Source organism: Eucyclogobius newberryi, unplaced genomic scaffold (genome assembly GCF_026437365.1).
Source record: "Eucyclogobius newberryi isolate DKJ021-1_F unplaced genomic scaffold, fEucNew1.0.hap1 SCAF_17, whole genome shotgun sequence".
Lineage (NCBI taxonomy): Eukaryota > Metazoa > Chordata > Actinopteri > Gobiiformes > Gobiidae > Eucyclogobius > Eucyclogobius newberryi.
Window position 1 is genome coordinate 5,454,310 of NW_027315801.1, and position 17,231 is coordinate 5,471,540.

The 17,231-nt window shown below is 41.5% G+C and overlaps 1 protein-coding gene across 1 annotated transcript; it reads right to left on the bottom strand.

Moving 5' to 3' along the window:
• Positions 1 to 781: 781 nt before the first annotated feature.
• zbtb48 (zinc finger and BTB domain containing 48) lies at positions 782 to 16,431 on the bottom strand. Its single transcript, XM_072448640.1, has 12 exons — positions 16,352 to 16,431; positions 15,370 to 15,552; positions 14,857 to 15,291; positions 13,303 to 13,763; positions 12,517 to 12,625; positions 11,555 to 11,647; positions 10,798 to 10,884; positions 9,897 to 10,051; positions 9,151 to 9,287; positions 2,801 to 2,965; positions 1,959 to 2,047; positions 782 to 1,781 (listed from the first exon to the last, which is right to left on the bottom strand). The coding sequence occupies exons 2-12, from the start codon at positions 15,541 to 15,543 to the stop codon at positions 1,257 to 1,259; spliced, it is 2,430 nt and encodes an 809-aa protein (XP_072304741.1). The 5' UTR covers positions 15,544 to 15,552; positions 16,352 to 16,431; the 3' UTR covers positions 782 to 1,256.
• Positions 16,432 to 17,231: the final 800 nt, after the last annotated feature.

The following is a 17,231-nucleotide window of genomic DNA, read 5'->3' on the forward strand; positions in this document are numbered from 1 at the left end:
TTCTAATCTGATCTGCCGTCTGAGCGTCATATCGGTTCGACTCACTGAATTTTAAATTAGAAAAGACGGTAAAGGAAAAGCCCAAACAACTGAATTTGTTTTGTAAAGTGTGACAAAAGATAAAGTGTGAACATGAGCGTGACAAACAGAGCTTCTTCTCCACGTGCACATGTTCACACCTAAAAACCTAAAACGTCGAGTCCTGTAGCGTGAACATAATTCTGTCTAAACAAAATACTAACTGACAAAACAGATTCGTTTATTCATCAGGAGCACATAAAACACTGACCCACAGGAAACACACTGGTGCCAGCTTATATTTCCACAAAACGGCGTTCATGCTAATAAAATACAATTAATGAGCAGCTTGTACAGTTGAAGTACCGTATTTTCCGGAGTATAAGTCGCACCACCCAAAGAATGCATAATAGAGAAGAACTGGAGTATACATCACATTTTTGGGGGAAATTTATTTGATAAAATCCAAAACCAAGAACAGACATTTCATCTTGAAATGCAGTTTAAAATAATAACGGATGAGAGAACATGGTGAATAGGTGCACGTATGCTAACGCTAACACCTTCAGCTACATGACGTATGCTAACGCTAACACCTTCAGCTACATGACGTGTGCTAACGCTAACACCTTCAGCTACATGAGGCACAGACAGAACTGTGGTAAGTGTCTGGTATGTTAACGTAACATATGAACAGTTATTCAGATAACTATAGCATAAAGAACATGCTAACAAGTTTACCAAAGCATCAGTTTTACCCCAAATCACTAAATCCATTGAATTCTTCTTCCTCTGTGTCACTTCTAAACAACTCTACAAACTCCAGAGGTAGAGGAAATGCAGATTCTTCTTCTGCGTCGCTTAGAGCCTAGAGCGCCCTCTTGTGGTTGTGAGGGTGAAAATAATGAATCATATCACATATAAGTCGCTCTGGAGTATAATCTGGAAAATACGGTATATTAATGCGATCACTCACACAGTTTTACAAATTGCAATTTCAGATTTACGTCTATGGCTGAACTTTGTGTTTTTAGACAGTTTTGAGGCGTAACTAAAGTTCCGGAAAGTCGTGCCACTATCCGACCCCAAAGACGTGATCGTTGTCGGTTCAAACTTGAACCTTTGCAGCTCGCAGATCTGGACGTTTCTGTGGCGAACATGGCGTTACGTAGGCTTCCGTCCTCCGCCTGAACTTAGGACGTCTTCGAGTCCCAAGAACATGAAGAAAACCCGCCTCTTCAGTCTTCGTTCTTCGTTGTTACCTCCGTCACCTCCATCACCTCCGTTACGTCTGTTACCTGTGTTACGTCTGTTACCTGTGTTACGTCTGTTACCTGGGTTACCTCCGTTACGTTCGTTACGTCCGGCACCTCCGTTACGTCCTCTGCGCTCTCCGAAACCGTCTGCGGCGCCGCTTGCTGCTTCTTCTTCTTCCTCTTCGTCGCCTTCTTCTTCGGCTCTTTGACCGCTTCGTTGTAGAGCGAGTCCAGGCTGGCGTCGCTGAACCAGTGGTCGCTCGCCTCCTCCGCGCCGCCGTCCTTCGCCGCTTTCCTCTTCGCCGCTTTGGCCTTGGCGGACGTTCTCGGCGACTTCTTGACAGACTTCGACTTCTTCTTGAGCAGCTCTTGCACGATCTGGGCGGACGTGTTGGCGTCGTACGCGCTGCTGTCCACGTCGTCCACCACGATGTTCCGGATTTTCCTCTCCTTGGGGTTGTAGTGCTCGTTCCGCTTGTGCGCCAAAGAGTGTCGCCGCAGGTGGGCCTAAGGAACGAGAGAATCGTGAGGAATCTGCGCGGAAACGGAAGTGTCTGGCGTCGAACTCGATGTAAAAGGTGTTTGACGTTCACTCCCGAGCTCTCTAGTGCCATCGTTTTGCTCGCTGGTATTTAAATAGTACAAAATGCTGTCGTTTCTGTGAGTACATGGGAAAATACTGACCTGGCGTGTGAACTTGTAGCCGCAGTCTTTGCACTCGTACTTCCTCACGCCTCTGTGCCGGTTCAAGTGGACTCGCAGCTGCTCTCGTGCTACGGACAGAAGGACAAATATCACTAAATGGTCTTTCTGTCGTGAGAGAAGGTCTTTATGTGTCCGTGCATTCGCCGAGAAGCATTTTCATACAATTCAAACGCATTTGTTAATTGTTTTTTTTTGGGGGGGGAGAAAAAGCGACTCGGGGATCGTCAACATTCAAATCAATCCATCCACAAGACAAAGTGTTACGGTTGATATGTTCAGACTTAAAGCGCCCCCTACAGGTCGGACCACTGACCTAAAATGCAGTTTTAGGTCAGTGAAACTGCATAATTGTATTTAAAATCACAGAATAGCAAATTTTTTGGGTTTAAAATTTCACTTCCTGTTTATAATTAATGACATCACACTAGAAAATTACCCAGCAAACACTGGGCTAAAATTCATCTAATGTCACCATCTTTTATTTGACAAATAAAAATATATGAGAGCGACTTTATTTCGTTGAATTAATGTTTAGAGTCAAAACAGTTGTTTTGTTTTTAAATTCTGCATAAACTTTGACTGGAATGAGTGTCCCTGGTGTGATGTCACTTCCTGTCATTTTCTACAGGTTTTTCAACGTTTTCTCCACAAATACCTGCTCGATTGGTGAAAAACTGTTATTTATATGTACGACACGTATAAACCAAATAAAGTCAGAATTAGAGAATTGTAAAAACCTGTCATACGTCACTTTAAGTCATGTAGTTTACTGGAGTCTGTTTTTTCGTCTGAAATGTTGCGCAGTGGGGCTTTAAACATGCCTTTGAACGTCTTTCCGCAGATGTTGCAGGGGTGCGGGCGTCCCTCCTGGTGCTTGCTCGCCACGTGTCGGTTCATGGCTCCTTTCTCGGTGAAGCGCTGCTGGCAGAACATGCAGCTGAACGGACGCTCGCCCGTGTGCGTGCGGTTGTGTTTGTCCAGAGTCCCTGCGGCGCACACAAACACACACACGTTACATACACACACACGTTACACACAAACACAAACACGTTACATACACACACACGTTACACACAAACACACACACGTTACATACACACACACGTTACACACAAACACACACACGTTACACACACACACACGTTACACACAAACACACACACGTTACATACACACACACGTTACACACAAACACACACACGTTACATACACACACACGTTACACACAAACACACACACGTTACATACACACACACGTTACACACAAACACACACACGTTACACACAAACACACACACGTTACATACACACACACGTTACACACAAACATACACACGTTACATACACACACACGTTACACACAAACACACACACGTTACATACACACACACGTTACACACAAACACACACACGTTACATACACACACACGTTACACACAAACACACACACGTTACACACAAACACACACACGTTACATACACACACACGTTACACACAAACACACACGTTACACACAAACACACACGTTACACACAAACATACACACACGTTACACACAAACATACACACACGTTACACACAAACACACAGGTTACACACAAACAGACACATTACACACAAACACACACACAAACACACACGTTACACACAAACACACACGTTACACACAAACACACACGTTACACACAAACAGACACACGTTACACACAAACAAACACACATTACACACAAACATACACACAAACACACACGTTACACACATACACACACGTTACACACAAACACACAAGTTACACACATACACACACGTTACACACATACACACACACGTTACACACAAACACACACGTTACACACAAACACACAAGTTACACACATACACACACGTTACACACATACACACACACGTTACACACAAACACACACATTACACACAAACACACACGTTACACACAAACACACACGTTACACACAAACACACACGTTACACACAAACAGACACACGTTACACACAAACACACACACGTTACACACATACACACACACGTTACACACAAACACACACGTTACACACAAACATACACATTACACACAAACACACACGTTACACACAAACATACACATTACACACAAACACACACATTACACACAAACACACACGTTACACACAAACACACACGTTACACACAAACAGACACACGTTACACACAAACAGACACACGTTACACACAAACACACACGTTACACACAAACACACACACGTTACACACAAACATACACATTACACACAAACACACACGTTACACACAAACACACACGTTACACACAAACATACACATTACACACAAACATACACATTACACACAAACACACACATTACACACAAACACACACGTTACACACAAACACACACGTTACACACAAACAGACACGTTACACACAAACAGACACACGTTACACACAAACACACACGTTACACACAAACACACACACGTTACAAACACACACACGTTACACACAAACACACACACGTTACACACAAACAGACACATTACACACAAACACACACGTTACACACAAACAGATACACGTTACACACAAACACACACGTTACACACAAACAGATACACGTTACACACAAACACACACACACGTTACAAACACACACACGTTACACACAAACACACACACGTTACATACACACACACGTTACACACAAACACACACACGTTACATACACACAGACGTTACACACAAACACACACACGTTACACACAAACACACACACGTTACATACACACACACGTTACACACAAACATACACACGTTACATACACACACACGTTACACACAAACACACACACGTTACATACACACACACGTTACACACAAACACACACACGTTACATACACACACGTTACACACAAACACACACACGTTACACACAAACACACACACGTTACATACACACACACGTTACACACAAACATACACACGTTACATACACACACACGTTACACACAAACACACACACGTTACATACACACACACGTTACACACAAACACACACACGTTACATACACACACACGTTACACACAAACACACACACGTTACACACAAACACACACACGTTACATACACACACACGTTACACACAAACACACACGTTACACACAAACACACACGTTACACACAAACATACACACACGTTACACACAAACATACACACACGTTACACACAAACACACAGGTTACACACAAACAGACACATTACACACAAACACACACACAAACACACACGTTACACACAAACACACACGTTACACACAAACACACACGTTACACACAAACAGACACACGTTACACACAAACAAACACACATTACACACAAACATACACACAAACACACACGTTACACACATACACACACGTTACACACAAACACACAAGTTACACACATACACACACGTTACACACATACACACACACGTTACACACAAACACACACGTTACACACAAACATACACATTACACACAAACATACACATTACACACAAACACACACATTACACACAAACACACACGTTACACACAAACACACACGTTACACACAAACAGACACACGTTACACACAAACAGACACACGTTACACACAAACACACACGTTACACACAAACACACACACGTTACACACAAACATACACATTACACACAAACACACACGTTACACACAAACACACACGTTACACACAAACATACACATTACACACAAACATACACATTACACACAAACACACACATTACACACAAACACACACGTTACACACAAACACACACGTTACACACAAACAGACACGTTACACACAAACAGACACACGTTACACACAAACACACACGTTACACACAAACACACACACGTTACAAACACACACACGTTACACACAAACACACACACGTTACACACAAACAGACACATTACACACAAACACACACGTTACACACAAACAGATACACGTTACACACAAACACACACGTTACACACAAACAGATACACGTTACACACAAACACACACACACGTTACAAACACACACACGTTACACACAAACACACACACGTTACATACACACACACGTTACACACAAACACACACACGTTACATACACACAGACGTTACACACAAACACACACACGTTACACACAAACACACACACGTTACATACACACACACGTTACACACAAACATACACACGTTACATACACACACACGTTACACACAAACACACACACGTTACATACAAACACACGTTACACACAAACACACACACGTTACATACACACACGTTACACACAAACACACACACGTTACACACAAACACACACACGTTACATACACACACACGTTACACACAAACACACACGTTACACACAAACACACTTTACACACAAACATACACACACGTTACACACAAACATACACACACGTTACACACAAACACACAGGTTACACACAAACAGACACATTACACACAAACACACACACAAACACACACGTTACACACAAACACACACGTTACACACAAACACACACGTTACACACAAACAGACACACGTTACACACAAACAAACACACATTACACACAAACATACACAAACACACACGTTACACACATACACACACGTTACACACAAACACACAAGTTACACACATACACACACGTTACACACATACACACACACGTTACACACAAACACACACGTTACACACAAACATACACATTACACACAAACATACACATTACACACAAACATACACATTACACACAAACATACACATTACACACAAACACACACGTTACACACAAACACACACGTTACACACAAACACACACGTTACACACAAACACACACACGTTACAAACACACACACGTTACACACAAACACACACACGTTACACACAAACAGACACATTACACACAAACACACACGTTACACACAAACAGATACACGTTACACACAAACACACACGTTACACACAAACAGATACACGTTACACACAAACACACACACACACGTTACAAACACACACACGTTACACACAAACACACACACGTTACACACAAACACACGTTACACACAAACAGACACGTTACACACAAACAGACACACGTTACACACAAACACACACGTTACACACAAACACACACACGTTACAAACACACACACGTTACACACAAACACACACACGTTACACACAAACAGACACATTACACACAAACACACACGTTACACACAAACAGATACACGTTACACACAAACACACACGTTACACACAAACAGATACACGTTACACACAAACACACACACACGTTACAAACACACACACGTTACACACAAACACACACACGTTACATACACACACACGTTACACACAAACACACACACGTTACACACAAACACACACACGTTACACACAAACACACACACGTTACATACACACACACGTTACACACAAACATACACACGTTACATACACACACGTTACACACAAACACACACACGTTACATACACACACACGTTACACACAAACACACACACGTTACATACACACACACGTTACACACAAACACACACACGTTACACACAAACACACACACGTTACATACACACACACGTTACACACAAACACACACGTTACACACAAACACACACGTTACACACAAACATACACACACGTTACACACAAACATACACACACGTTACACACAAACACACAGGTTACACACAAACAGACACATTACACACAAACACACACACAAACACACACGTTACACACAAACACACACGTTACACACAAACACACACGTTACACACAAACAGACACACGTTACACACAAACAAACACACATTACACACAAACATACACACAAACACACACGTTACACACATACACACACGTTACACACAAACACACAAGTTACACACATACACACACGTTACACACATACACACACACGTTACACACAAACACACACGTTACACACAAACATACACATTACACACAAACATACACATTACACACAAACATACACATTACACACAAACACACACGTTACACACAAACACACACGTTACACACAAACACACACGTTACACACAAACACACACACGTTACAAACACACACACGTTACACACAAACACACACACGTTACACACAAACAGACACATTACACACAAACACACACGTTACACACAAACAGATACACGTTACACACAAACACACACGTTACACACAAACAGATACACGTTACACACAAACACACACACACGTTACAAACACACACACGTTACACACAAACACACACACGTTACACACAAACACACACGTTACACACAAACAGACACACGTTACACACAAACACACACGTTACACACAAACAGACACACGTTACACACAAACACACACGTTACACACAAACACACATATTACACACAAACAGATACACGTTACACACAAACACACACGTTACACACAAACAGATACACGTTACACACAAACACACACACGTTACAAACACACACACGTTACACACAAACAGACACATTACACACAAACAGACACATTACACACAAACACACACGTTACACACAAACACACACGTTACACACAAACAGGCACACGTTACACACAAACACACACGTTACACACAAACAGACACACGTTACACACAAACACACACGTTACACACAAACACACACGTTACACACAAACAGACACACGTTACACACAAACACACACGTTACACACAAACAGACACACGTTACAAACACACACGTTACACACAAACAGACACACGTTACACACAAACACACACGTTACACACAAACAGACACACGTTACACACAAACACACACGTTACACACAAACAGACACACGTTACACACAAACACACACGTTACACACAAACAGACACACGTTACACACAAACACACACGTTACACACAAACAGACACACGTTACACACAAACACACACGTTACACACAAACAGACACACGTTACAAACACACACGTTACACACAAACAGACACACGTTACACACAAGTGATGACCGTGAAGCGTCTCATAGACAGGGTGATGAAGTCATGACCTTGAAGTGTCTCCTGACCTTGAGTCCTGAAGGTTTTCCCGCAGAGGTGACACTGAAACGGCCGCTCGCCGGAGTGCATGAGCATGTGGGTGTTCAGGTTGTTCTTCTGTGTGAAGGCGTGGCCACATTCCGTGCACACAAACGGCTTTTCGTGTCTGAACAACAACAACAACAAGTTATTAACAATACTAATACAGCCACGACACTTATATATTTTAAGATTATGCAATATACAAAATAAGTAGGATCGATTAACCTGCTGATTTCTGCACAAAATCATTCTGTGAAAATGTTTTATTTTTAGAATATCACACAGGGCGTGTACCTGTGGATGGCCTTGATGTGCATCCTGAGCCCGTTTAGGGGGCTTGTACCTGTGGGCGTGTACCTGTGGGCATTTACCTGTGGGCGTGTACCTGGGGGCGTGTACCTGTGGGCGTGTACCTGGGGGCGTGTACCTGTGGATGGCCTTGATGTGCACCCTGAGCCCGTTTAGGGGGCTTGTACCTGTGGGCGCGTACCTGTGGGCATTTACCTGTGGGCGTGTACCTGGGGGCGTGTACCTGTGGATGGCCTTGATGTGCACCCTGAGCCCGTTTAGGGGGCTTGTACCTGTGGGCGTGTACCTGTGGGCATTTACCTGTGGGCATTTACCTGTGGGCGTGTACCTGTGGGCGTGTACCTGTGGGCGTGTACCTGTGGATGACCTTGATGTGCACCCTGAGCCCGTTTAGGGGGCGTGGCGTGTACCTGGGGGCGTGTACCTGTGGATGGCCTTGATGTGCACCCTGAGCCCGTTGCGACTCGTGGCTCGGTGGCCGCACTCCTCGCACACAAACGGCTTTTCCCCTTTGTGTTTGGACAAGTCGTGGATCTGCAGCTCGCTCTTGGACATGAAGGATTTATCGCACTCGGGACACTTGGAAAACAGAATAAAAGGAGCGTGATTTACTGTCCACATCACAAGACGACATAAAATAAAAATACTAAATGAATAAATAAATAAAAGTCGCAAAATTAGAATATTTATTGAGCGTCAGCCATGTTTCTGTAGAATATTTATTGTTTATTATTAGCAAAAGAAGAAAAGAAACTGGGTTATAAAACGATATATCTGAAATTTTGTTTAAATTTACTGTTAATTCACAGAAGAAACTCTAGAACATTTTTTTTTTTAAATTTCAGCACGTTTCTGATTAATTTCAAAACTATTAACAGTTCTTATTAAAATCCCTATCCAGATCTCGGTCACGATTATCAGGTTAATCTATAATCTTGATTGTTCAGGTCACAATATCATCGTAAGAACCCAAAAATAATAATCATGACAATTAGATAGATGCAAAATTAAGTATTTTTTGTTCAATATACAACACAAAAAATAGAGCTAAATGTAAAGAACTTTTTTTTTATCTGGGTTTATTTTATGTTTCAGAAAGTTAATTATTGTAAAACCGCTCACAAACTTGAGGAACAGTCACATGACCATGAGAATCTAAAGTAATTGAAATATTTCACTGTTGTTTCGTCAGTCTCGATAGTCGTGAATAGTCGTTAAATTGTGACGTCTTTTCCTGCAATAATCGTACCACATTTGATATTGTGATGTCACTGGTTCCGACGGTTTGGACACAGCGCCATCTACAGTCAGAGGGCGGGACTTACTGCGTGTGGCTTTGGGTAACCATGGAGCTTCATCATGTGGTGACTCAGGTGCTTCTTCAGCATGAACTGCACTGAGCACATCGAGCACTGCAAACGTACAACACGTACGTTATATTCCATATGTAACACTTCAGTTTAGTCCTGGTCTAGTCCAGGTTTAGTCCAGGTTTAGTCCAGGTTTAGTCCAGGTTTAGTCCAGGGTAAAGCGCCCCCAACAGGCCGGACCACTGATTGAACTAAAATGCACTTAAGATAAATATATTGATATATCTGTGGTTAATGTGCATCAAAAACAGATTATTTTACCAGTTTATGGAGCTGTATGTAAACAAGACAGAAACCAAACTCGGAGCTAAACCCGGGGCTGGACCCGGAGCTAAACCCGGTGATAAAGCCGGAGATAAACCCGGAGATAAACCCGGAGATAAACCCGGAGATAAACCCTGTATCTGGTAATGCTAAACCCTGTACCTGGTAGGGCTAAACCCTGTACCTGGTAGGGCTAAACTGGGTTAAACCCTGTACCTGGTAGGGCTAAACCCGGCACCTGGTAAGGCTAAACCCGGGGCTAAACCCTGCACCTGGTAGGGCTAAACCCTGTACCTGGTAGGGCTAAACCCTGCACCTGGTAGGGCTAAACCCTGTACCTAGTAGGGCTAAACCCTGTACCTGGTAGGGCTAAACCCTGTACCTAGTAGGGCTAAACCCTGTACCTGGTAGGGCTAAACCCTGTACCTAGTAGGGCTAAACCCTGTACCTGGTAGGGCATCAGTCCCGTGTGCTTCACCATGTGCTTGGTCAGCTGAGCTTTTCGAGAGAACGTTTCCAAACACAAGAGGCATTTATGAATCTGTCAAACATTTACACACAATTAATAATGGCAAGATGAATATGTTTTACATTGAACCAAAAAAATACATAAATGTAACAGGAGAAATGTACAAGATTCTGAATCTAAGTTAAAGCGTTAAGTATACTGAATTCCTCTGTTTAGTACAGTTTAAAGCAGGCTCTTAGATAGAGGACTGTATTTTGGACGGGGTATTTTAAAATGTGGACGGGCATTTCCGAGTGCAGGGACGGCCAACCGACACGGCGCGCACACGGTAAACGAGCGCACGGCGTAACGTCAGACGGCGCACAGCGTTAAAAGTGCTGCTTTATTTAGTAAAAGTGTTGGAAAATAGGGCGCGATACGCCGCTCCTAAGTGGCAGAATGTGATCATAATTCTGGCTTGTTACACATTTGGCTCGCGTGCCAATTTTCAAAGTACTTTTTACGGACAAAAACACGGACATCGGACGGGGTGTTTTCAAATCCTATCTAAAAGCCTGGTTTAAAGGGGAATAATTGTGATTATTCAGCTCAAATACAACCATAAGAACTAAAAATAGTAATAATAGTGATAATTTTAGAAGCAAAAATAAGTAATTTCAATTCAAACTATTTTTTCAAAAAATATATACATAAAGTGCACAATATTATGTCACGTTAAAATAATTAATCACTTAGAAATGTTAGATTTGATCAAACTTGTCCCGGATTTGAAGAAAATGTATGTATTTAGACTTAAAGGAATTAAGGAAAGTGAAGGAATAATTGCCTTAAAATTATGATGTTTCTTTTGACAATAATTGTGACACTAACATTTGATTTTTATCTAATAAATAAACACGTTTCGCTTTCGTAACGTTGTTGTTGTTGTTGTTGTTGTTTACCTGTGCTGTGACGCCGCAGGCTCGGGCCTCGTGCTCCTGCAGATTCTCTTTACGGAAATAGGTTTTTGGACATTTTCCACAAGCAAAAGGCTTTTCCCCCGTGTGTCGCCTGAAACACACCATTATTACATTATTACACCACAAAGACGTTTATCGTTTAGTTGTATCTGAAATAAACCTGTATTATCTCTATTTTATAAACCTTTAAAAGTCTGATCAAACAAAGTGAACTGGGATTACTGCAGAGGAACTGGGATTAACCACAGAATGTCATTAAATGTGAGAAATCCCCATGTTTTTGTCAAATAAAAACACATGTAAGTGACACGGTTATGATTAACACGATTATATTATTACTATTAAAAAGAGATGATGAAAGACTAAGACTAAGACTTTACTGGAAAAATACTTCATGAAACGTGTACTTTATTTAAACTTGATAAACAAATAAAATAAATAAAATAAATAAAATAAATAAAATAAATAAAATAAATAAAATAAATAAAATAAATAAAATAAATAAAATAAATAAAAATAAATAAAAATAAACAAATAAAAATAAAAATAAATAAAACCAACCTGCTGAAATTTCTACACTGGAAATTAAAACTTGTTTCGTCGTTTATTTTTGTTACAAAAACGTAAAACCATCAGCATTTACACCTATTTTCTTTTCTTTCACCAGTTATACTTCTTGCCTCCATAACAGAAATAGTCTCATTTTTGTCTCGTGGATCAATAAAAAGGTTGTAATCTTGCTAAATAAAGGAGGTAAAATCCCTGTACCTGTTGTGCACTTTAAGATAGTACTTGCTCTTGAAGCTCTTGTCACAGACGGGACACTGAACTCTCGCTTCGTCTCCTCCGTCTCCTCCGTCTCCTCCGTCTCCTCCGTCTCCTCCGTCTCCTCCGTCTCCTCCGTCTCCTCCGTCTCCTCCGTCTCCTCCGTCTCCTCCGTCTTCTCCGTCTCCTCCGTCTCCTCCGTCTCCTCCGTCTTCTCCATCTTCTCCGTCTTCTCCGTCTCCATTCTTTTTCTTCTTCTTCTTCTTCTTCTTCTTCTTCATCAACGTCGGTTTACTATGCGACCTCCTCCTCCTCTTCTCCTCCTCCTCCTCTTCTGGCGTCAGAGTCTCCAGTTCGAGAGGGGCCCAAGAATCGAGCGAGTTTTCCGCGACTTCGAAGACTTCGAAATCCGGATCGTCTCCGTCGTCTATGGGAGCCATGTAATCCAAATGTCCACTAGGGAGCTGCATTTGAAAAACAACATGTTACTCGACAAAATAAGATAAGATAAGATAAGATATTCCTTTATTGTCCCACATGGGGAAATTTCATTGGTGCAACGCAGGTAGATACAGAGGTAGATACAGAAGAACAGATCACTTATAGGAAGTCTGAAAAATGTGTTCAATTATATAACTTTTGTATCAGAGTGGCTGTCGCTTTGCAAATTACAACAGGTTTTTTGTCAAATTTTGAAGATTTTTTTTAGAACGTACAAACTCAAATATCTGCAACAGGATATTTTAAAGTGAATATTTATGTTTTTTATTTTTTGTCGAGCTGTAGCAGTGTTTTTAGTCGCTTAGGTGATGGTGTCTTTTATTTTCTTTACATGAATTGTAAGGATTTGGGAGTATATTGGGAGTATATTCTGCCTTTTTATTCTGCCTATTTCTCCAGATAAGTACAAGTACTACCTAGTTTACTTGTACTTTTCTGGAGAAATAGTTAGTTTTAAAAGAAATCCTCACAAAAAATGTATGTACATCGGGATAGATTTGACAATGGACAGTTTCTTTTATTTTCTTTTAATTCACTTTATGTATAAATTTGACAGACCTTTAACTAAATGGGATGTTTGTTTGTTTGTGACTGTATTATTGTGTTATTTTTTGTAATATTTGTATGGTTGTTAATCAAATAAAAACAATTAATTTAATTTACCCGTATTTTCTGGACTATAAGTCACACCTTTTTTCCATAGTGTTGGCCGGGGTGCGACATATACTTATATTTATACTTATACTCCGGAGCGACTTATATGTGATATTATTTGTTATTTTCACACTTGCAACTGCATTTCATACTCCAGTGTGACTTAAATACATTTTTTTCTTCTCTATTATGCATTTTTTGGCTGGTGCGATTTATAATCCGGAAAATTAAATTAGAAAGTAATGAGGTGGTGTCCAAAGGAAAGAGGGTTTTTTAAAGCATACTAAGGAAAATTAAGCGTCCCATTTTGTTCATTGTTTATTGACTTGATCTATTTTTCATAATTTTCCCTAGAAGTCCTTCTCAGTGCCACATGTGACGGTCAAAGAGGGCGTGACTTACCTCTCCTTCACCCGCCGGAAACCCACCATCCTCCAACAGCAGCAGGACACCTCGGCTCGGCTCGTTCGCAGGTTCCTCGTCCCGTAGTTTTTTGGGGCACCTAACCACTCGACCGGAGGCTGTCGTCGTGGTGACTTTAGCGTCCCCTTTAAGTTCAACCTCCTCAGTTTTAGCCGTGAGCAGGTCTGTCTTCCCCGAGACGTCACGATCCGCTGACGTCGTGCTCTTTTTGGGCCGACCTCTCTTGCGTTTCGCGGTCTCGCCGACGAATCGTTGGCACATGGCGACGACGTCCGGGATGCGGAGGCTCATGGCCGCCAGGCAAATCTTCTGACAGTTGTTTTTGTCCAGAAGAAGCTCTCCCGTGTAGATGAAGTCCAGCAGCAGCTCCAGACCCTCCTCCGGACATTCCGTCAGCGAGACCATCATGCCGTCCTGCGCAAATACATTTACAAGTCGGTGAAAAGGTGGCAGTTTTACGTCTGTCGGCGCCCGGTAGCATTCCATCGGCACCTGCGCGTTGGGAATGTCCTGGAACATGTCACTGAAGCAGGCGAGGACGTTCCGGTGCGCCAGACGGACCAGACCCTCGCCCGTGCTCAGGGCCGCGTCGCACAGCTTCCCCAGCGCCCTCTGCTGGTTCAGGGCGGACAGGACGCGCTGAGCATGGCCCTCGGCTGTGGACATGCTACAAACCTGCACACAAGGGACAGGTTTAAAGGAACAGTATGCACAATCTAGAGTTTAAATGTCATAAACAATAACTGCGGCTCCAGATACAAGGTCAACGTAACTATTGAAATTCAGTCTATTCTGTTGTTCGTGTTGCCATTTCAAAGCTGTTTTCCAGTGTTTGAACCTGCGCTTTGTCCTCTTTCTGATCTGAACAGTCACTAAAGCCTAAAGTTCTTTCTGCAGGTTAAAGGTGAAGGCTTATCTCTCCCCTAAATTAGTCAGTCATTATCCCCTGCTGTATTTTGTAGGATATTATTCTTTTACAAGTATTTATTTTTCAGATTATACAGAAAAAAATATGTTACCAACATTTGACAAGTAATATGATCAATAACTGGCTTGCTTTTCAAATAAATGCATCTTCATATTCTAATCAATTTTGCATTTGCATTGACTAAACATTATTCTCCTTATCCCAATGTACCTTTTACTTTGTTCCCTAATTTGAATAATGTAGAGTTAAACCAGTTAAACCACAGACAAAGCAATGCTCAGCTTAACTTCGTTACTCAACCTGATTAAAAAATGTAATAGAACACAATTGCTTCCTTGAAATGTTAATCTTTAAAGTATCAGTCACATCATTGCACTACTTAGACAGTTACTTGTGCATAATTTGACCTTAAAACATGATAAGAATGCCCAGAAGAGTTTCTAATTCTTGTATAAGTCATGCATGTCTCTGGAAGATGAGACTGCGACACATAAACTGCAGAAAACGTATGGACGTCCCTGTCGCGTCCCTGGCTGCACATCGTACGTTTGCGGCGGACACTGCTCTTTCCACACGATCCCTAAAGCTCCGTCTGAGCCTCGGCGGCAGAAGCTTCACCTCACGTTTAAGCCGTTTTGTTTCTTTTAGGCTCGCGGCGCACTCCGGGTTGAAGTTCAGAATGCACCGTTTGAAAGAAAAACGAGAGAAATGCGCGACTGTTTTGTATCTTAACCGGGCCCGAAAAGTGCTAAAGGGAGTGTTGCCAGATTGAGGTTTTCCTCCCGATTGGGCGTTGTTTGTTACGAGTCCGGAAGCGCAGCACATTAGGCCACACAAGTGCGTAAGAATGATGTAATTTAGTGGTATTAAACATCATTAATGAATTGTTGCTTTTATCCAGTGTCTGTCTCTGTGCAAGATTGATTAACAAGTCGTTTTTGGCTTTTTAAAATAATCATTTTTATTGTTTTATATATTATATTGTAATCAGACAATGGTCTTGATTACATTCACAGTGTTTCAGGTTTGTTATGTGCCTTTGTGGATGTGACATTTCCAACATAAATATGTGAGTGAAATGATGAAGTTTGCATAAATAGTGTCCTGTACATGCACAATTTTATATACTTTTCCTATATACTTTTTTTTCTAATATTCTAATATTCCGCTTTTTATGTTATTTTGACGGCTAGTAAAATGTCCCTGGGATTATTTCAATAAATTGAGTTAATACAATAGAATTTATTATTGATAGATTAGATTTTTGTGATAAATAAACACTGCTTCGTACAACTGTCCACCCAGGGTTGAACCAGAATTAAACTCGGACAAGACTAGTACCAACCTACATCTGTAAATTTAGCTGTTAGATCGCAAGCCTATTTTTATTGTATCCTAAATTTAAATTGTTTTTCTTTATTGCGTG